This window comes from Balaenoptera ricei, chromosome 15 (genome assembly GCF_028023285.1).
Source record: "Balaenoptera ricei isolate mBalRic1 chromosome 15, mBalRic1.hap2, whole genome shotgun sequence".
Lineage (NCBI taxonomy): Eukaryota > Metazoa > Chordata > Mammalia > Artiodactyla > Balaenopteridae > Balaenoptera > Balaenoptera ricei.
Window position 1 is genome coordinate 46,911,025 of NC_082653.1, and position 23,313 is coordinate 46,934,337.

Consider the following 23,313-nt stretch of genomic DNA (forward strand, 5'->3'; position numbering starts at 1 on the left):
AATTTCATCAGGGCGAGCAGTTAATTCGAATGTAACGCAATCATCTACAGGACATCTTTTGAGGGGAAATGTTATTACAAAAGGCAAACTTGTGTTGTTTTAAATGCTATTTAGCCCAAAGCGGAAAGGTAGGTATGTCATCAGACAACTGCTTCTACTCCCATCCACAAATTCTTCCTAAGTGACTCAATGCCATTGCGCGATTAGTATTTTATGTTGATGACAAATCTAGCACACGACTCACTTATCACTGCTCCAAAAACTTACAAGGAGTGCTACAGTTTAACAAATGTGAAAAGGTAAATTTTCACATCTGAAAATAAGCAAGAAAGTATCAGAAAGGGAAAGAATAGTCCAGCCCAAATACTAGGTAAAAAAGAGGAATACAAAAACAAATATCCAGCAATTGCTTGTATATATCTCCACGGTCTCAGAAAGAAGAAACAGGCCACTTTATTTCTTTTAAGGCCTGGCTCTTTCTCTCTGCCCTCTCCGACACCCTCCATTGTGTGGTTTCTAAGCAGCCCTACTGCGAGCAGCTGTAGACGCTAATTTGTGGTTCACTGAGGTGTCAATTGAGTCTTAAACCAAGGAAACAACAGCTGCAAAACAATACTTGGCTCTGGTGCAAATATTTTCAAAGGTAGACTAAAGTTTCCACTGTCATTTCAGATAAACAAAAACCCAAACCATAACCTTCCATCAAGTCACAGAGCAAAATCATCTGCAGCCAGAGTTTAATTCCCTGAGGAGTGACATTTCTCGTCTTGCTGCCGCTATTCAGAAAGGCTTGCACGACTTTACCTTGACAAAGGACTGCCTTCGCTAGACGAAAAACTCGCTTCTGAAGAGATCTTGTGAGTTGTCTTTGTCTTGAATGTACCGCTGCCAATATTCAAACCTGTGACAAGCACAAGCGTGGAGAGTGAGCGTGGCCATCGCAGTGAAACCAACATCAACAGAGGAAGAGCTGTCCCCAGAAAGTGAGGGGCTTCTGAGGCAGGGAATGACACGGAAAGGAAGGGGGCGGCTTCCCGTGACAGTTACACAGAGTGCGTAAAAAGTAAAGTCATTCAAAGAGCACCATTTTAAATGGCCATGATGCGTGTGTGAGCACATGGGTCTCCACCGTGGCACTACGCTCTGGATAATTCGAGTTGCTATAACACGTGGGCAGCGCTGGCTCACCGAGCTAACGGGAACTGGGAACCAGTCTCAGAAGCAACTGACAGCTCTGGATGACATTACTGCCCACCCGCCTTTAAGCCCCTCTGCCAAATCCTCTCTTTTTCCCTCTCGCGGAGGAGAATGAACGTCCACTGAAAACCATCGAGGCTACTCCTTAACTAGCCTGCAAAGGCTGATGGGGAAGATGCACAGTCCACCCCCTTTCCCTGGAGCCTGGGGAACCAGACCACTCCACAGTGCTCCCAGCTTGCAGGGCGATCCCTGACCTCTGCCTCCTGGGCGTCCTCACCTTGGACGTTTCTGCTACAAGTCTGATTCTTAACTGGCAGTCAAACAAGATCGCGGATAGAGGGTGCATAAGCATCGCCTTGAAAGGCACTTGCTGCATTCCTAACCTGTAACCTGCGTGCCTACTTGTAACCTCTGAGGCAAAGTGGTTCTCTTAACGATGTGTCTATGTTCGGCCCCTAGAGGGTCTGCACCCGCTTAACAGGACCAGGTCTTTTCAGACATGAAAACAAAGTGGCTTCCTTGGAGACAGGTGTGGAGACAGAGACCTGGCGCCTGACACAGGAGATGAGCCACTTGCCTCCTCATCCATGGTTACATCTGGGGTGGCTCTGCGTTCAGTGTGTGACAGTGTGTGACGTTCCACACCGGGCACGTGGCCCTCCCACCCACCGCCTGCTTCTCTTGGGAGCTCAGAGAAGTCCCTAGGGTCAGGGTGAGGGCGAGAATGAAAACGTGATGCGTGACCGAATGCACAGTAAACCCCAGAGCCAGCAACTAACTCCAACGCCATCCAACACTACCAGGAGCACTTCGAGGATCCCAATGTCTTACAAAGCACACGGTATGATTTTGACTGTGAAGGAAGGGAACCGAATCGAGGGGTGCTTGGCTGTACAACCCGTGTTGTGTGGATCACGTCATATGAACAAATTCGTATGTTAATCATTAGCATATTAATAGTACTATAATTTTTGATACACATCCAAGGGACTACAACTTATGTCAAATTTACTCATTGTTTGAGCCTGTCCTATTAGCCATCCAAAATATACTTACCAAAATCACATCTGTAGAGTCACCTTCCAAACCATGTATGCCTGCTAATAGGTTGTAATGCTCCAAAAGAGGCATTACTCTCTTGGGTAATTTGTAAAATGAGGGGGTTGGATAAATACTTTCTGAGATCCCTCTGGATTCTGGTTCTGTGATTCAAATGTGAAGAAAGTGATGAAAAGCAAACAGTGACTAGGGCTTCCCTGGTGGTGCAGTGGTTAAGAATCCGCCTGCCAACGCAGGGTACACGGGTTCGAGCCTTGGTCCGGGAAGATCCCACATGCCGCGGAGCAACTAAGCCCGTGCACCACAACTACTGAGCCTGTGCTCTAGAGCCCGCGAGCCACAACTACTGAGCCCACATGCCACAACTACTGAAGCCCACGCTCCTAGAGCCCATGCTCCGCAACAAGAGAAGCCACCTTGATGAGAAGCCCACGCACTGCAACGAAGAATGGCCCCCACTCGCTGCAACTAGAGAAAGCCCGCATGCAGCAACAAAGACCCAACGCAGCCAAAAATAAATTTAAAAAAAATAAATTAAAAACAAAAAAACAGTGAAGGGCTCACAAGAGCTGTATCTTTCTAGAGTGATGCAGACCTCCATTGGGGCAGAGGCCTGTTTATACCTCAACAAACTACAATGTCTCATGTTTGCGGAGTTCAAATCACCACCACCACCAACATGGCCAGCCCTCCCCGGGGGCTTTTCTCTACCAGGCACTGTGCTGGCATTTAACCTGCACTGGCTCACTGAATCCTCACAACAACCAAAATAACTGAATTTTGCAGTAACTCTAACATTAATATTATCTAGGAAATAGCTCTCCAAAGACAGACAGCTAAGTCTGATGTACCATAAATATCTCCCTCAAAAAAATGTCTGTCTGATGGAGATATCTTTGAGACAATTGAGAAATCTGAATATGGACTGGGAATTATGTGATATTAAGAAATCATTCTGATAGGTGAAATCATTCTGATAGGTGAAATTCATTCTGATAGGAGAAATTCATTCTGATAGGTGAAATCCCAGCGTGGTGGTTTATATAAAAATTAGAGTGGGGACTTCCCTGGTTCTATCCCAGGCCACTGGGATAAAATAAGAAAAAGCCAAAAATAAATAAATTAATCAATAATAATAATAAAAAAAAAAATTAGAGGGAGTTCCCTGACAGTCCAGTGGTTAGGACTTGGTGTTTTCAAATGCCGTGGGCCTGGGTTTGATCCCTGTTCAGGGAACTAAGATCCCGCAAGCTACGCAGCACAGCCAAAAAAAAAAAAAAATAAGTCGTTAAAGTATACTTCCTGCTGTTATTAATCCGTTTACTTTCACAAAGGGAGTTGAGGTGACTTATACCAAAAAAAAAAAAGAAAGAGGTGTGATAAAGCAAAAACCACTGAAAAATAATAAAAATACAATAATAACGTATAAGAAAACTAAGAAGATTTCAATTAAAACAAAAATCCTAAATTGAAGGAACTACATTTAAGCTTAAAATTGAGCTCTTACTGGGATTTACAGTCTTTTCATTTGAAGAACCCCAAATCCCCCATCATTCAGGCAAGGGAGGTAGCCCAGATGACACTCCCCACTGCTGATTAACAAACTGGGAAGAGGTGGGAAGGGAAGGAATTTGGGGTGTCTCCTGTGGTGCTTAGCGACAAGGTACCATTGCGACACGTCAGGCAGAATCCAAGGGCCTGTAAGGCCATCTCCAGCACACATCCTGGAGGGAAGCTTCTTCCAAACTCCTGTTCATTAAGGACTAGAAAAGTACTGGCTCATTCTGAGATGGTGACAACTTGTTACAAAGCAAACTCCAGAAACCTCCGACAGGAGCGCATCATAACACTTCCCTGAACACAGCCCTGGCCGTAGCCCTGGGTCTCCCAGATGCTGGCTTGTCCGCCCTGCTTACCTAACAGCTGTGATGCAGAGGCCTCAGCCTTCTGGAATCTGTCTTCAGCTTGGTGTGCACTGTCCTGAAGGGTAGACTGTTTCAGCATCTGGTAGGCTTTCATTTCTATAGATGAGAAAAAGTCCCAGGTAACAGGATACCCACAGGCAAAACAATGAAGTTCTTACCTTACATCATACACAAAAATCAACTCAGAAAGGATTAAAGACTTAAATATAAGACCTAAAACTATTAATTTCCTAGCAGAATACGCAGGAGAAAAGCTTTAGGATATCGGATTTGGCAGTGATTTCTTGGACACAACACCAAAAGCACAGTCAACAAAATAAAGACAAACAGGACTACAGCAAACTTAAAAACTTTTACGTGTCAGAGGAAACAATCGACAGAGCCCTTAGCCCTACTCTAAGTTAAAGTGGGGAAGACTGTTGGGAAGAATACTAAAGAAGGGTCCCGTGAAGGACCTGAGTGACACAAGCTTCCCCATTGCCTCAGGTCTCAAGGACTCCTCGGTGAAGCGGAGGATGCAGAGATAGAGTTTTAGCAGAGACACAGCAAAACAGCACCCATGGCCACACTCTCAACATGGCCACTAACTAAAGGATTCCCGTGTCAGCTCCAGGGGCTGGCCATCGGCTGCATTCCTGTGCTTGCTGGTTCAGTTTAAGAACTGAACCACAAGGCCCGTTATTACTGGTTAAAACTACCATCATGCTGAAGGAGAAAAATATAACTTACCTTGCCCTACTGAGAATCAGTCAAGATAAAAAATAAGTATTTAAAATGAGCATCATATTTTTGAGTAGTAAATGCTATGTAATTAAAATATGCACAGATCAGGGACTCTTAACTCTGAAAATAATAAATCCTAAGGCAACATCTTTTAACATTGCTGGATTGTGAAATCAGTGTCCATTGGAACTAGCATTGATAGTTTGAAAACTTTAATAAAGAAAACACCAGATGCAGTACATGCACGAGGGGAAAATACTGTTTTGTGTAACATCTGTGTGTGTGTGGGGAAGTGGGCTGGGATAGAAAGTGTTTCTTGCTGTAGGTTAGTCCCACTGTCCCAGGGCGGCTCTGACAGGAGTGCATCATAACACTCTCCGATTAATCCTAACATCCTTATCACCTCAGATTCAATGTCAGGTAATCTGTTGAGGGGGTAAGGTAGTAATAAAATCAAAGGTGGAGTGTCTGAATTCTAAAAAGGTAAAGAATCACTGTAAAACAGATGAAAATGCTGTTTTGTTTTTATTTTAGAAAGATCAGCCAAGAAGATTTTCAGCTTTTAGGATACAAATCCAGATTTTAATGACCATGTGCTATTTCTGCATTCAATGAAACTTATTTGGTCAAGGAAAAGATAGCAAAAGACAGAAAGAAATTTTTTTAAAGAGAAATGAAGGAAGGAAGCGGGGAAAGAGGGGAGAGAAAGAGAGAAAGGAGAGCAGCTTCTTGATGAACAAAGGCTCCTGGCAGCTGGAAGCTGGAGCTGGGCTCTGCTGTCTACCGTCTGAAGGGAAATCATTTGACTCCAGTAAGCCAGCTCTCAGGCTTCTCAGAAACCAGGAAAACATGTGCTCTTTATTTTCAGGAGAGGATTTTTGTGCAAAATATCAGGTTAGTAGTTGTGAGGTGATTTCAGATTGGGGGTGGGGGATTAAGTATTCTGTCCAAATACAAGACGGAATGGATCTCATCGCTGGTCTGAGCCTGGGAGGGAGGACTGGGCAGCGAGTCACCCCAGCCCAGGGGCCATCCTAGTGCTCGGAAATCACCTCCACATGCCTCCCACACTGGCGGCCTGCCCATCCTTCTCGAAGGACTCAGACTCTCTCACTGGGCTGCCCGTCCAGGCTGCCTCAGTCTGCTTTCAACGGTACAACAGTTTGGAGGGAGAAAGCTCATCTCTCCCGCCCACGCAGCCAGAGCCCACCCCCTTCCCACCCTCGGCTCCTCACGGGCATTTGATCCTTAAACCTCCTGTGGTCCTTCTCCAAGCAGAGTCACTGGCGGCCGTCTGGACAGTTTTTATGTGGGATGTGGCGGCCCTGACCCGAGTAATCAAGGGTTGGCACGATCCAGCTGAGGACCGCCAGGCACGTCGCCTGCCCTCACCTCCAATGCATGCTTCTTAATGGTTTCAGCGCAGTGAGGTTTAAAAGGTGAAAGGATTACGTGCACTCCCTTGGAGGAATAAACACTAACTGAGGCAGGACCAGCGACCCCAAAGCAGCCAGAGGGGTTGGAGCAGACGCTCAGGATTGGAGTCGTTCTCCCACGGCACCTGATACCCTTATTCACTCTTACTTTAGTCAGAAGAGCTGCACAAAACAGCAGACGAAGAACTGAGAGATGACCCAGAAAGGAAAAACAAAATCAAGGTTTGGTTAAAAAAATGATCAGGAGAGGTTACAGGCTACACAGCCTGTGTAGAAACAAGGGAAGGGGGGCTCAAGTACACAGATTCTGCAGCAGAGAGGACAGGGCAGGACTGTCAGTGCAGACACTCTCTGGGGCCTGGCAGGACCACACATGTGACTCTGGCCAGACGGGAGCGGTGGGAGGGGTGGGCCCCATGGCTGGAGGGAGAGCTCACACCCTGTCCAGAGGGGACAGCTGTTCTGTGGCCACGGCCGACTGCTGCCAGCCGGGAAAGCGGGCCTAGTCTTGCCAGACTTCTGGCTTAAGAAAAAATTAAAACACTGCACAGGCCACACAGAACATACTTGCAACCTTGAAAATAGACGGCGGTCAGCAACTTCTTCTGTGTTCACTGAATGTGGCACAAGAACACTAAAGAGCAAAACTTCAGCCAAGGGATACAAGCTAGATGTTAAGGATAGCTTTCTCCGCTAAAAGAGCTGACGTAGCCCGGGACATAGGATCAAGGAGGCTGCAACAGCTGTCTGGAAATTGCTAGGGTGCTGTCTGTATCAAATGGACCAGATTCCAGAATTTTTGGAAGCAAGAGTATACTTTTTGCTCAAACAATTCAGACATTCTCCTGGAACAGCCTAGAAGACTTGGCCAGGACGCCAACGGCATAAAGCAAAGCCACAGAGTTGAAGTCTGTGGCACTTCAGGCCCAGGCTTTTCTGGAGGGAAGAAGGACAGTGAGGAATCAAGTGGCTGAAAGCCGCACGGCGTAGCCCTGCAAATTCAGCTGTTAAATGAATGAGTGAACAGACAGAGGAGCGAAAGCAACAAAGCTGGAGGTTCCAGTTGGCCTGCTGTAAACAAGGTCGGGACGAGGGTCATATACCAATATTTCCAAGGTGAAAAGACCTGAGTCTTAACTGCATGGACACCGTAAGTCTGCAAATTCGAGGACTGGGTGGACCCTTAAGGCTTCACTTTGTAGCCTGTGACTCAGAACTCCAGAGAAATACTTCCTCCCGTCAGTAATGTCAAACCCTCAGAAAAATACTGAGTAGTGCAAACAATTAGATAAAACAAGCACTTCTAAGAATACAATGATTTTCAACTAGATGCTCTGGCGCACACAGAAGTAATGTACACGCAGGCGCAAGCTTCCAGCTCTGGGCTGCTCAGTCAGGCTTCCATCACACACTCAAAGCTGCGTCGAGACTGAGTTTCAAAAGTAGAAACTTTTGCGGCTGAAAATACAAAATAAGGCAAGGGGTCCAGGGGTGAAAATCTACCCTTAGCTATCAACCCCAGACTGACGACACAACGAGAGAAACATATTTTTCCTTACTCTGTTACACAAGCTGGCTGAACCCCATCACCTATCTTCCTGCCAAGTGGTGACGGATCACCGAGATTGTTTTTTTCTTTTTGATACGCATTTTGTCTAGAAAATGGGAACAGAGAAAGAAAATGAAAATGTGCTGAATAAAGGGAGGCAGGAGAGGGATGATGCTGAGGAGAGAAAGAAAAAGCCTCAACTTCTTATCTTTCATTCTCTTTTATATGCAAATGTACACCTGCTAAAATACTTCTAAATCTACAAAGAAAAAGAAAAAGAAAATATCTGGTGAACAAGTGCTTTTAACAACCCATTACAAGAGCCAGATAAACACGTGGTTCCCCAGCCTCTGAGGGGTGTCTCCATCTCCAAGGCAGAGGCTCGGCCTGGCTTTCGCAGAAATCCCTGGTGAAGAAAAGAAGAGAGGGAATAACAAAAGGAGATGCAAACAATGCCATACTACAGCTAGAAAAGCAACCCTGAACCGACAAAGAACTGGGCATCTCTGAGTCAGGAAGGATAACTGATTCCTGTAGGAAGCGTGTAGAAATTCTAAACTTAAATTCGAAAAATAGTTTCTGCCCAGGAGTTTCCCAGGGCTATCGCTTTTCATGTATTTCTGCACCCATGCCAATTTTTCATTCACACTGCACTAGATGTGTTGCTGATGGAGCAAACCCAGTTGTCTCTGCAAAATAAAACAAAAATTGTGGGATGTAACTCTAAAATTAATTCTAAAGGTAAATACTATTACTTAAAACCCAGAAATCACTTGTCTAGCAAACTACTCAAATTAAAACAAGAAACTATTAGGCTAAGGGTGCTTTCACAACTCTGAAAATACAAAAAACTCATCTATGTTTAGGAATTAAAAAAAAAAAATGCCACACGGGACTTCTTGGTGGCGCAGTGATTAAGAATCCACCTGCCAATGCAGGGGACACGGGTTCGATCCCTGGTCTGGGAAGATCCCACATGCTGCGGAGCAACTAAGCCCGTGCGCCACAGCTACTGAGCCCGCATTCCACAACTACTGAAGCCCACGTGCCTAGAGCCTGTGCTCCACAACGAGAAGCCACCACAATGAGAAGCCTGCGCCCCGCAACTAGAGAAAGCCTGCGTGCAGCAACAAAGACCCGGCGCAGCCAAAAATAAATAAATTTAAAAAAAAAAAGAGCCACACGTCTAGGTGAACGTGGGGCACACAGGCCGGCTCCATAACTGGAATTACTTTTCATATCTAGACTTTCCACGGTAACCACCACTCTACCAGCTATCCTGGGCCTGGGAGCCTCCTGTCCAGGTTTCCTCTGTCCTCGCACAGGGAGGGCAGATGCACGGAGAAGGGAAAAGCTCCCCGTTCAGATGAGCTGCCTGGAGATGCTTCAGGAAATAGGTGTTTCCATCACATTCTGAATTTCTATGGGGCAGTTCAACCATTACACCTGAAAATAAGTGCCAGGCTTGTAACTGACCTTTAATGAACGTTTAAAAACTGAACTGAAACAGTTTTGCTGATACTACTTCACATGAAAATTCCTAACCATGTAACACTGCTCAGCCATGGGAGGTGAATTTTCAACTCTCAAGGTCATGGAATCTTTAACTTTTGAGTAATTTTGACCAGGAAGCTGTATCTTAATGGCATAATTAAATAGTCTTTAAAAGCAACTTTCTAGCAATTTGTACTCAATGATTTATAAAATGAGAAGATTCAGAAATAAAGACAATAATATTCTCATCATCATCATCATCATCTATAGTAGGGCCAGGAACAATCACTGTACACGATGAACCAGAAGCCGGCAGTGTGAAATATGAAGAAATCCCTCCCCACCCCCTGTACCGGGTTGACTAGTGTTTCCCCCAAATTCACGACCACCCAGAACCTCATCATGTGACATTATCTGTAAACAGGATCTTTGCAGATGTAATTAGCTAAGGATCTCAAGATGAACTCATCCTGGATTTATACTGGGCCCTAAATCCAGTGACTGCTGTCCTGCTGGGAAGAGGACACGGAGACACAGGCGGTGGCGACGTGAGGACGGAGGCAGAGACTGGAGTCACGCTGCCACAAACCAGGAGCCACCAGAGGCTGCCACAGGCCAGGAAGGATGCTCCCGGAAGCCTTCAGAGGGCCCTGCTGCCACTTTGATTTTGGACTTCTAGCACCCACAACTGTGAGAGAAATCATTTCTGTGGTTCTAAGCTCGTGGCACTTTGCCACAGCAGCCCTAGGGAAATCACACCCTCTCTGACCCGTGACTGTACTGAAATATCTAAAGCCCAACCTCTCCCCTCTCTCCACTCAAGTCTCTTGCATAAAATAAGGGTGTTTCACACCATGACCTACAAGGGCTCTTTCGGCTTTGAGATCCCCTGCTCCACGGTTCTCAAACCCGGGGAGTCACCTGGTGTGTTACACAAGACTGATGCCTGGGGCTCAGGCCTGGCGGTTCTGGGGCACCCGGTCCAGGGTGTGGCTGGGGTGTGGGTCTGTTTTAAAGCTCTACACGGGATTCTGCTGTGCAACCACTGAGGAGAATTTCTCAGGCACTTCTGAGTTCATTTCCTTGAAAGCACCCAATCAAGAGCTCTTCAGAAAGGTGCCTTCCATTCTTCCACGACCACGTTAAACAGGCACCACCAGCCTGCAACGTCCTGAGTGAGGAGTTCTCTGCTGTCATGAGCAGCCGGACCCCTGCCACAGAGACGGGGCCAGGGCCAACCCAGCAGCACACGGTGCTTCCCTGGGCTCCCTTCCCCAGGCACAGCAAGTAAGGCATCCTGACCTGACTGTGCATTTCCGGGACAGAACTGGTGAGGCGCAGTCTCAGGAAAGCCTCAGGAGTAGAAGTGCTTTGCCACTGGACTCCGCAGTCCTCAGTTGTCACTGCAGTTTTCTCTCCCAGGATAAATCTAGTCACCGGTGACAACGCGGCCATCGTGTATTTCCAGCCTTTTCCCAATCTGATGGAAAACTCAAGCCATGATGTTTGGGGAAGCCCTGCCCACAGCCCCAAAAGCATCCTGCAAATCTAGGCTGACCTCCCACAGAGCTTCTAAATGGACGTACCTCAGTCTGACCTGGAATATTTCAGCTTGCCAAAGAATATCAGTGAGAAATGGCACCGTCAGGCAACCACTTTCAACACAGCTTGACCAAGAGAATTGATGTCAAAAGAATGAGAGGCTGAATGGACATTCTTAGAGGCTTAATCCTCTTGAGATAAAAGCTGAGAGCCCTTTTCACATGGAGCTTAAGGAGATGAGTTTTGCCAGGATGGGCACGTGGGTGGGAAAGTACCGGTGGAGTGACTGATGGAAAGAAGACGGTGTTCTGGCCTAAATCAACAAGCGCTTAAGGAAACTCCTTAGGACTTTCATTTTTATTCATTCGTTTGATGAAATGAGTGCCCATGTGTGCCAGATACTGTGTCGGGGCTGGGTTTTTATGACATTTAGCATAAGCTGCATCATTTACTAAAATTAAAACTCACCAAATCCTCAAAGGTAAATTTAGTATAAATACCAGTAAAATTACCAATGTGGGAAATTTTACTTTGGGGGTATGAGTAGTTCAGAGGGAGACTTTCTCTCATAATCTAGACAAGCATGGCTTCAATCCTGGCCTAAGTGCTCCAGGGAAACACTGACCTGACTGTCCTGTACCCGCTCGTGGTCTCAGGCTCGCCTAGGGGTACAGGCTCAACTCCCCTTTACAAGGGCCACCCCAGGACAGTCCACACTCAGAAATCCTCAAGAGCTGCCCACCTCTCCAGGCTTTGCTCATCATCACTCTCAAAATCGTCCTTGCAGGGCTCATCTTTTGTTAAGATACAAACCGATGTTTAACTGGTTCAGACGCCCTCATGCAGGCACCTCTCTTATAAAACAAAAGAGGCTGCGTGGTGGGATGGAAGGACTTCAGGGCTTAATTCCTGAAATTTGAGTGTGATTCAAGATCTGACACACTGGCTATATGGCACTGAACAGGGCTCTCAATCTTTCCAAGTATGTTGGACCATCTGTAGGATGATTTGCTTACCTGCAGGGCTCCTGCGAAGGTTAGAGACGATGGAGGCTTAGGAGGGCAGGGACCTGGCCTTTGGCTGTCCCTGGTATTCCCTGGACTCAGCCCAAGTAAAGGTGTAACATATATGCAAATTATATATTATTCTTAAATAAAGAAAACCACACACTCATAGATAATCACATTAATCTTTGATTTTGACCTGGATTCTTCAGTGTGAACAACCAGACTAAAGGAAGGGGTAGCCTGTGTTAACAAGCAGATCACAGGCTGTGGTTGTGTGCGTGGGTGTGTGTGCAGGAGGGTGTGTACGTAAGTCTCCGCACAGATGACAGGAACTAGTGTGAAACTCACATTCCCCATGACGGCGACTAACAAGGCCAATGCCTTCAGAGCGACAGCAAACTCTTTAAGTTGTGGGGATATGCAATAAGAAGGGAAATGAATGAGAACGTCGGCTCATTTGATCCCTTCACTACAGAATGAGAATCACAGGCTTAGCATTAGAAGCAATGTCAGTGCTCCCAGAAGCAAGAACCCTTCCACGGAGCCCCTCTAGAGAGCAGGTTCCTGCCACGGTTCAAGCCCTGGCACAGAACCTCAAGCCTGGAAGACACCCGACTAAAAAAGCTAGAGAGTTCTGCCATTACTGGGTGTGGATTCCTTCGCTGCAACACTCACTAACAGGGCCCCCGAGCTACACTCTATGACTATACTCGGTAAATCTGGCAGCCCTGCAAATATTTAAGGATAGCTTTTGTGCCCTTCTCAGGTTAAACTTTCCCAGGACCCTCATCATTCTGAAAACGGTGTAACTTCAGAGCTTCTGCCCAATCTCCTGTGCCGGACCCTGATTTCCGGGTGGCCTCTCTCTACCATACCCCTTGGGAGATGGCTATAAAGCAGAATCACACAGAAGCACCCTGAGGATGAACACTTCTGAACCGTCCAAATTTACTACTGTAACCTGCTGGTTGTCGATGCAGGAAGCAGCTTTAACAAGTCACTTTCAATTCTGACATCACCTGGGTTTAGTTACACTAAAGTAGCCCAGGTCAGGGGCTCAGACGGGTGAAGAAACAGAGCAGGAAGTAAAGCGCTGACAACAACGGCTGATGCCAAAGCCCAGGATCCACCACCACATCTCCTCAACTCCCAGAGGGCAGCCTCACAAATGTTCCTTCTCTTTGGAATATTCCAGAAGGACTGCGGCCCATACAGACAGGAGAGCCTCAACAGAACTATTACAAAGGAGGAGGTGGCCTCCTAACATTATCTTAAATCAAACGATACACCTGCCTTACTTCACCAAAGGCCAAATCTCCAAATAATCATGGCAAAAGACACAAACATTTAGTAAAGAGATGAAGGTCAAGAACTTGGAGATCAAAGCAGCTGCAACGACAGACGCAACCAAGGAATACGCAGAGACCATGGAATATGCAAAGCAGAGGTGCACAAGGCCTCCGGCAGGAACCTGCCGGGACGTGCCAAGGAGGAGGGGTGTGGTGGCAGGGCGCAGAACAGCAAGGCTCCCACTAAGAAAATGCTTCGTAACGCTTTTTTCACATCCCCCAGGTTATTTTACATGCCTACTTCTTTGGCCTATAACAGGCACAAAGCATTTTTTTAACTGCGAACTACTGATGGATCAATGACAATTTCTTAAAAAAAACCTTCATGGCAAATAGTCTGTATTACTTCTAGGTACATCACACCTCTTCCCACGTGAAGAGAAGAAAGATCTGAAACCCTGGTACTTGACTATCTCCTCTCTTATGAAGAAATTCTGAGACATACAGAGAACAGACTGGAGATTACTGGTGTGGGGGTAGGGGGTGAGTGATACAGGTGACGGGGGTCAAAGGGTACAAACTTCCGGTTATAAAGTCAGTAAGTCCTGGGGATGGAACGTACAGCACTGTGACTACAGTTAACACTGTGGTACCGCATATCTGAATGTTGCTGGGAGCGTAAACCTTAAAAGTTCTCATTACAAGAAAAATAACTGTAACTACATGTGGTGACGGAGATTAACGAGGCTGACTGTGCTGATCATCCTGCAACGTCTACAAACAGTGAACCATTACCTCGTGCACCTGACACGGATGTAATGCTACATGTCAATAGTACCGCAGTTAAAAAGTCCCACGGGAAAACTACATCTGTATTAATTTGGGGACAGTCACTGACTCATACTGAACAGATGAGGAAGAATAGGCAACGAGGTCACTTCCTGGTCCCTCCCCAACAAGCCCTTAGGATTCTAACTGAAACAAATTCAGAGGTCATTAGAGATCCTGCACTCAAAGGTAGATGCAAAAGGAAAGCATTCAAATGACTTCCTGGATATCTGCAGTTTGGGATCATGTACACTTCTATTAACTCTACTAACAAAAAAATAAACAGGGAATTCTATCAGAGTTTTCTCAAAATGAAGAATAAAAATGCAATAAACGTATCACCAGGGAAAATGTTTAAAAGAAAAGAAAACCTCTGTATTTTAGAGTGAAATATTATCTGATGCAGAATATATACAATAATTGCTCTACTATAATCTCCTTTTTCAAAATCAGAGTTCATTCTAAATACATGGGTTTAAAATTAATCATCAGGCCATGAATCATACTGCCATAAAAGAAACCATTCTCTTCTGCTTATAAACAACAAAACTAACACATATGCAGATGCATGCCTCAGTACCTCGGTGCAATGGTGTATTTACTTGTATAAATATTTAAAGTCAGACCTTTGAATTTATAATGAAGTAGCACACCACTTTACAAAATAAGGTACTAGTAAATTTAGATGTACGACAAATAAGAACTCTGTTCAGAATACTAATTGCTGCTGTTGATATTCTAAAACTAAAATAAGTAATGACATTTAGATTTCACCTAAACAAACCTAACACACGTGCAGAAATCTTAACAGATCTTAATGAAACTTTACTGCTAAAATTTTTTAATGATCAGATGGGCTTTGTAACTGAGGCACAAGCAAGCTTCTTGTCCAGCACAGTTTTTTTTCCTGCTCTTATTACAGTATAATGACACATTCAATTATTACAGGAAAGAAAAGAGGGAAATCAGAAACATCTGTAGTTGGCCATATAATGACTGGTGTTCGCCATGGGGACTGACCTTTTCACACAGACGCAGGTGCTGAAAGGCTCATGGGGGGTGGGACACTCACACGTGTAAACATGTAACAATTTTGAAGGACTCAGCAGACAGGGTTATTTTCTACCTTCCTTTATGTTAACCTAAGCTCACACCTCATGCCCTCAGGATTGATTCCTTGCTACAGCACGTGGGAGTGGAATGCACTTGCTCTTTGCGGAGTCCACAACCACTAACCTGAAATGTTCTGGTTACATAAGAAAGTTGAATCTGAGGCCCTCAGGCAGCCACGACCTTACCTGTGACTGGCATCCTCGCTGCCACACTTTCTTCTGCGCTCTCGTCTCCGCAGCCACTGGAAACTTCTAAAAATCGAATATATGATAATAAAAATGTATTCCAAGGTTATATGGATGGAATAGGCCTTCGTCTGTTTGGTTTTTTAACTGCCATCCCTTTTATTTGCATTGCCTCCCCATCTTCTTTTTTTGGTTAGTTTATCTCTTGTCTGAAATACACTGTTACTAAAAGAAAACCTATTTGAAAGCTAAGGTATCTCTATGCTGCTTTCATGCAAAATAATTTAGCCTTACATCTATCAGACTTGCGTGGGGCTTAACACAAGTGGGCCTGAGGTCCTGTGCACATTATCAACTTCTGACCATATCCTGAGCAACTCACAGCTGTCTTGGAAATGCCATTATAGCGGTTTACTGGCACGTCTTAACAGTAACACTAAAATAATCACAATTTCTAGATACTAAAAATTGCTTATTAAATTTTGGGGTCATAAATTCATTGATTCTTAATCATCTGTTTAGACTTTTATAAGGTTCAATTATAATTAAAAAGAATGTTTAATAATCTTGAGTAAATTCTATTAGGTGATATCAAAAACTTCAGTTCTTTATGGTATCATTTTAATGGAATCATCTTCATCCTTGTGGGATGATCAAAAAGTATATACTGTCAATTGTTAATTCTGTTAAGATTTCATAACTTACAAAAACATATTTTATTGGAAATTCAGCAGAACTGCAGACCTACAATTAGGTTTCCCAGTCTTGAAACACCTATTTCTGGAAGGTGGTATAAAACAAGTAACATGTCATGCATATTGAATCACAGGTATTCCTTAGAAGCTTTATTTTACGGGCACACCTTGAGAAAGAGGATGTCACATTGATTCTGAACGCAGTTTCGCTGCGGACAGACCATTAACAATAGCTACCTTGTTCCCTTGTAGGAACACTGCTGAGCCACAGAGCAGGCTTTCCGTTCTTCATTCCACTGTTGTCATTCAGAGGGGATGGCAAGCTGCAAGATGATTCGCTGCTGTGAACAGCCGACCTATCCTTATGCTCTCCTGTGAGGCCTTTTTTCAATAATGCTGTTGCCTACGGTGTATAAAAGAAAGCACAAAGAAATGAAAACAAGCCGTGGTCACATTCCCCTTGGTCTCAAAAACCCAGCCTTCAAATGTTATTTTAGGTTAAGCTTTACTTAGGATTTAATTTGTCTCCTGACATTTAACTGAAATTAAAATGTCTTCAAGATAAAATAACACCTGATTATTTTCCAGCATAATTTAATTCTTTACAACAACTTACACTCACAAGAAGACGTTTTTTGAGGACTGAATCTTATGTAATGCAATGTTTTTCTACTTGGGAAGTATGTATATGAGACGTGACCACCTCTGTTAACCTGGGTGGTTTATCCAAGATCTACTCTTTCGCTGCACGAATCCTGTTTTTCAGGCACGTGAGGACAGAGTTGGTTTGGACTGAGAAGGAGATCTGGAAAAATGTGACCTTATGGTATCCCCATTCTTCAAGAAATGACCCCTGAACTTCCCCTCAATGGGAAGATTGTGGAAAAACTTGGGGGCGGAGGAGGATACACTAAAGCAAAAAGAGAGCCGACCTTATTGGAAATCATAACTTTCAATGAAGGATAAAGACACTCTGTACTTTGCCAGTAAGCCTGCCGGGGAGCTTGGGGAAACTCAGCTGCCACACGGCCTATCTGCTTTCACAGGGCACTGAACTGTCGACATCGCCAGAAGTGTCCTGGGCAGGGAGGTGGGCAGGGATTTTACCACAGCCAATGTGAGAGGTAGAGAAAAAGTGGCACTTAATAGGATAGGTTAATACTCATGCCGGTGCATTTCCAGCTCAGCACTCCTCCCCCAAGAAATAAAACTATACTGGTGACCAGAGAGCTGAACAACCATCGGTGCCGCTGTCCCGCTGCCAGAGCACAAGCCTCTCTCTCCCCCTACTCGGAAGTGGAAGCCTGCCCCGGCGGTGGGAGAGGAACGCTAGGTGGTGGCACCGACCTCTCCCTGGTACCTGATGACAGCAGTAAACACGGGGCAGGGTCCGACCCACTGTGTGGGGAATGGATCTGAGACCCTCAAGTGAAAGGGAAGGGGGAGCCGGGCAGAGGCTCCCTGGTCATCTTCTGTGCAAGAGTGAAACGGTAACAATGCAAACATCTAGTGAACAAAGGGGAAGATCATACTCTTTCCTTGTCATCAACATGAAAGGACATGAAGAATCGCCGAGGCCAAACCTTGAAGATTGAGCCTTGTGAGTTTGGCTGAGGCCACTGTCATCAGCCTTGACATCCCTGCAAGGCTCTTGCCTTCAGCCTGCCTTAGGACCAGGGACCTCCAGGACCCATGGCTTATCCTAGGGGCCGGAGGTGGACTGAAGGGGACTTAAGGAGTTCTAGTCTCCTTGGCCAAAAGACCTGGTGTCAAGTTAGCCTTGCAGCCGAGACCTGTCTGTCCAGTTCTTGTAACCAGGAGCTTTTCCTACATTTGTATAAAGTGGGCCTTGGATTTTACTCCAATTGGGATAACTCTGTGGAATGAACTGAACAGGATCCCTCTTTCTGCCGACTGGGGTTCAGGTGTACCATCCTCCCTTGAAGCTCGGGCCAGGGCTGGTTCCCATCACTGGCTGCCATAGTGCCCAGTCCCAGCTGCCCACGTAAACCACGGCACTGCACTTGCTTCCGGAATCTGTCCAGGAGGACAGGAGCTGCCATCTCGCAACCATCAGGATGCTCTCTGGACCATCCTAGCATGTCTCATTTCGAGATCTCTGCCCATCCTGATCTAGTCTGTCTGTTCCCACAGAGAGTAAGCTCCTATTCTGTACACCCAATAATTGTAGATATATGGAAAGCATTTTAGAAGATGAACAAAAAGAATTGGCTTAATCTCTGTAGTTAGAACTATAATTTTCTTTTTCTGATATTTAAAATAATCCAAACATTCTGAGAGTGCCTCAAGTATGTATTTCTTCCTCATATTATCTTATGCAATAGCTGTAACTAATAATTTCTTGGCGTGACTTCACAATAGCCACTGTCTTAACCCACAGTTTAAGAATAAAGTTGTTAAAGGACTGTTGAGGCTTCCTACACTTTCTACTGTAGAATTTGCAGACAATGGAGATGGTCCTAGATTGTCAATAACTCGGATTACTTCTCACTAGTCCCTCCGTGATGACACACAATCAACATCACTGTTTTGCACACCCCTTTCATGTAAGAACTTCTTTTGCTTTAGCTGGGTTCCACCTGGGCTTCAAAAGAACACAGACTAAAGTGCTATAATGATACTGCAAACATCCTTCTAACAAGCCCTTGTAAGCTTGGTAAGAATACCACCAGTGCCACCAGCTCTATACTGAGCCCTCTTTTTTCACCATGGTGAGTAAGTGTGGGGCACGCTGCAGGTTTTCATTTATTTCGTATATTTTATCCCATTTATCTTCACTACTTAATACTCATATCTCTAGGATTTCTCTTACTAATTCTAGAGATAACTTCTCAGAGATGAGTATTTTATATCTCTAAGGGTTTTTGATGGATGGTCAAATAACAGCATGAGAATGGTTGGTTTGACTCTGCTGGACCATGAAGCCAACAGAGATGGCAGTAGATCTGCCCAGCGGGTCATCCACAGAGGAATTCACAAGTTAAGTCCCTAACAAGCAGGAAATAATGACAATATGGGACAGAAACAAAAGTCAGCCTGAGACAAGGAACGGTAGGAAGGTCCATTCAAAGGACCCATCAAAAACAACTTATGCAGAGTCAGGAAAAACATCTGTGATACATTCTCAAGATGTACTGTTTGCAGATCTTTGAAAAGGCGCATTTCTAAGGAAGGCCCCAAATGGAAGGAGTTTGCAGTGTGACCCGCGAAAGAACCAAAGCGCAAAGAGTGAGCAAGCTGCCCTGTACGTCCCACCTGTGACTGAGGGGCTCTGCAAAGTGGGGCTCTCTATCTGAAAAATGCCACCAAAGATGGACCTTCTGATGGTGCTTATGAATGGCCCGTGCTTGGGTTCCAACTTATTTGTTAGGTAGTAAAGGCTCTCTCTCATCTCATACATTTGGAGCCCAGTGGTGGTGGTAGTGGTGGTGGTGGTGGTAGTGGTGGTGGTGCTGGAGACTGTCTCATCGTTCTCAGCAGTCCGCAGCCTAAGTCAACACCAACGAACTAGTCCCTCACTTTCCTAACCTTCCCAGGAGCCAGGAGAAAGCGCTTAGAAATTCAATGCCAAGGCACACACTATTTACAGGATGACCGAGGGTGATACCTCCATATTTCAGATCTTATGAAAGAAAAACTGTCCTATGAGTTACGCTCAGCAGGACACCTAGGATTAATTGGCTCATTTTCTCAAAGTTCAGTCTAAATATGGATCTTGTTAGGTCTAGAACCCTAAGAGTCATCTAGGCTGACTCGATTTACATCCAGAAACTTATCAATTGTGAAATTCACATGCATAAATGCATAAATGAAGATATTAATGGAAAAGGCTTTGTATCCAAACACCATTAAGAAAAATGAAAGGTGAAAATCAAACTGCTCAAAATATTATAGCAAATAATACAAACTCACATAAAAAGAGTTCTTAAAAGTCAGTAAGGAAAAATATTACTAACCTAACAGAAAAATGAGCAAAGAATGTGAACTGGCAAATTACCAATATAAAAGAAGAAATACAGATGGCTAACAAATAGGTGGGGGAAAAGTTTGACCGCAATTTGACCTCCTTTGCACTTCTCAATTTAATGTTCACAAAAAAAAGTTGACAGTATCCAGTTTCATAAAGAGCTCAGAGAAATGATATTTTCATCCATTCCTGGTAAGTGATGACCCTTCCAGGGTGAGATCTGACAGTGCAGAGCAGAAGCCTGAGAGACGCACATACCCTTTGACCTAACAGATCTACATTTAGGAAATCATTCTCAGGAAACAGCATGGGAATCTGTAAAAACTGAACTGCTCAGATATTCTTTGAAACTTTTTTACTAGAGGAAAAATTAAAAACAACTTAAAATGTTTAACACCAGGAGCCTGGTTAAAGAGACAGTGGAAGAGCCACACAGGGGTCTCTGTGCAGCCATTAGAAAGGATGTAGAACACATGACGGCATGAAAGGAAGTTCACCTGTGACACGTGGGGAACACGGAGGCTGTTCACACAAACAGTATAACCCACGTTTGTCAATATATTAAATATTAAAGACCATACACCACAGTGTCAACAGGGTTCTATGTGGACAGTCAGATAACAGGCAATTTTCTTCTTTTTGTTTACCTTAATATTCCAAGTTTGTTTTTTTCCCTGTTACTTTTTTAAAGAAAACATATGCTAGCTCTAGAAGAATACGGTTTCTGCAATGGGAGGTACAAAGAGAAAATGAACGTGAAAGCACTTAATAAAATAAAATTACCTTCCATATGTAAACCAGTGCTGTTAATGCAGACACAGAAGAACAAGAGAATGAAACACCACTGATGTTGACAGCACGGATGTTTCCCCTCATACACAGATTAACTGACCCTTCCTCAAGAGCCTTCCTCCTGCACACCGGAAGTAATTTTTCAGTGTTTAAAGAGAAACGCAAGTATCGTCACTTAAGTTTTATCTGAGTTATAGGAGAGGAAGGGGATTTCATCGATGTAGCAATGAAAAGAAAGGGGAAGTATTCATATGAGCCAGTGAACGAGTATTCACGAGAGAAGAACAGAACACCAGTCCCTCATTTCAGGAGAGGGGCAGGGGTTTCTGTGGCCGTTCCCACCTGCTCTGCAAGTGACGCCGGCAGGCTGGGCTGCTTTGCCTGCAGAGGTCCCCGTGGGTGGAAGCAGGCTTCATTTGGGAGAAAAGCTGTATTAAGGTACTTTGTATTTTAATGAAGCACCCAACTCATTTTTTTTTTCACATAGAGTAATTACAAATTTTTCTGATTTAAAAGCATGCAGCTCAATTATGTAATTGCCTAATAGGTTATGCGGGTGCTGTGGATCTTATCTGGTCTCAGGGGTACATAATCCAAATTTCAGCAGCTTTAATGATGTATTTACTCAGGAGACGGGTTGACTCCAGCTGACAGCAAGGGACCCACAGGTAAACATCATTTACATGTGGCTGTTTAATTAGCCATTTACCCAAGAGATCAAGTAAGTATTTCTGAGCTTCATTAGACTCTTAACCAAGTGATTTCTAGTAGTGCTTTCTTAAATTTTGAAAATCTCCTACTTTTAAGATTTTATCTACAGAGAAACACTGAACCCATACTATTTACTAAATGTATATATTGTTCGAATATAGGAAAACAACTCAAAGACACTTGACTATGCTAATCATAAAACGATGATTTGTGCATCTAACAGTCCTAGACCCCAGAAAAGCATTTTGTTCTCACGTCTGTAAGGCTTGCCCCTGTCCACATCATTCTGGTAACTGTACATTTAGGGCTGTGCATTTTTTCAGTCGCAACCTATTTGAGAAGCTGACTGCTTGCTTCGATTTTTAAGGAAGGATTTTTTTTTTGGCCGTGCCACAGCATGCGGGATCTTAGTTCCCCAACCAGGGATTGAACCCGTGCCCCCTGCAGTTGGAAGCATGGAGTCTTAACCACTGGACTGCCAGGGAAGTCCCTTAAGGATGGATTTTGTCATTCATTTATTAGTAATTTTATGGTTGTCACTAAGATGATTTAAAAAGGAACAAGAAACCTACTAGGGGAGGAAGAATATCACTTGACTCATAAACTATTAATTGGGCAGCCCCCTTCCCATTAATGATGGAGCTATTATTTGAAAAATTATGAGTGAACTGGTCGTCTGGAACTTGGAATATGTTTTCCTGATATAAACAACACCTTTAGAAAAAAAAAAAGACGATGAGATGGCAAATGGCAGGAGACCAATACTTATTTCACCCTTGACATGGCTGAGATGTGGGGTAGCTGCAGTGAACAAGAATGGAAAATGATGTCGTTACAAAATAGAACTAAATACAATGTATAATAAAACCTGAAAACAAAATCCTTTTTAGGATCTACATTTATCAATAGATAAATGGATGGATCTAAAAAGCACAGGTTCTGTTCCTCCTAAAGAATACTGTTCTTTCTTTAAGAACATTCACACAAATGGTACCATACCTCAAACAAAACAAAAACAAAACTAAGGGTTATTTACTGAGTCACACGCAACACAGTAAAATGAAAATGTGTGCAGGAAGGATGCACACAAGGTTACCTTTGAAAAGGGCAGCAACTGTGAGGGGTGCCCAGGGGCTGTATCTATACCTGCAATAATTTACTCCAGAAGGAGGGAAGTGGGGAGGAAGGAGGCGAGGAGGGAGAGCAGAGAAAGGGCAGGGGGAGGGAAGGAGGGGGAGGGAAGGAGGAGGAGGGGGAGGGAAGGAGGAGGAGGCGGAGGGAAGGAGGAGGAGGGGGAGGGAAGGAGGAGGAGGGGGAGGGAAGGAGGAGGAGGGGGAGGGAAGGAGGAGGAGGGCAAGGGGGTCCAAAACAACACGGTGCGGGGGTAACACATGTGCAAATGTGGGTCAATGGCATCACTGTATCACTCCATGTACGTATGCTTGAAATGCTTAAAAAAAAAAGTCCTTTTACTCTCTTTTAATTAAGGGGGCAGGGAAGGGGGCGCTTGGGAAGGCTGGAGGGTGATGCAGAGGCTCTGGACTGCATGGCAGCACAGGCTGTGGCTTTGGGACAGAGGGGCAAGGTTTGCCTCCAGAGGGGGCACATGAGGAATCCTGAACATTGTGCATAATAAAAATAAAAACTTTAAAAGGATCAAAAAGCCTGAGAACCCTATATTATGTATAAGGATGAAAAAACATACTTGGAGGGAATTCCCTGGCAGTCCAGTGGTTGGGAATCTGCACTCTCACTGCCGAGCGCCTGGGTTCAATCC

General features: G+C 44.6%; 1 protein-coding gene across 3 annotated transcripts in view; it reads right to left on the bottom strand.

Moving 5' to 3' along the window:
- KIZ (kizuna centrosomal protein) overlaps nt 1–23,313 on the bottom strand; it is a 113,661-nt gene that overhangs the window by 11,587 nt on the left and 78,761 nt on the right. For 2 of the 3 annotated variants that reach the window (XM_059898638.1, XM_059898636.1), the window contains 4 exons: nt 16,283–16,448; nt 15,351–15,416; nt 4,176–4,280; nt 805–901 (listed from right to left, as the gene is read on the bottom strand). In XM_059898638.1, the coding sequence (XP_059754621.1) occupies nt 805–901; nt 4,176–4,280; nt 15,351–15,416; nt 16,283–16,448 (434 nt within the window). The remainder of the gene's footprint in view (nt 1–804; nt 902–4,175; nt 4,281–15,350; nt 15,417–16,282; nt 16,449–23,313) is intronic. The other variant, XM_059898639.1, reaches the window with a different exon arrangement.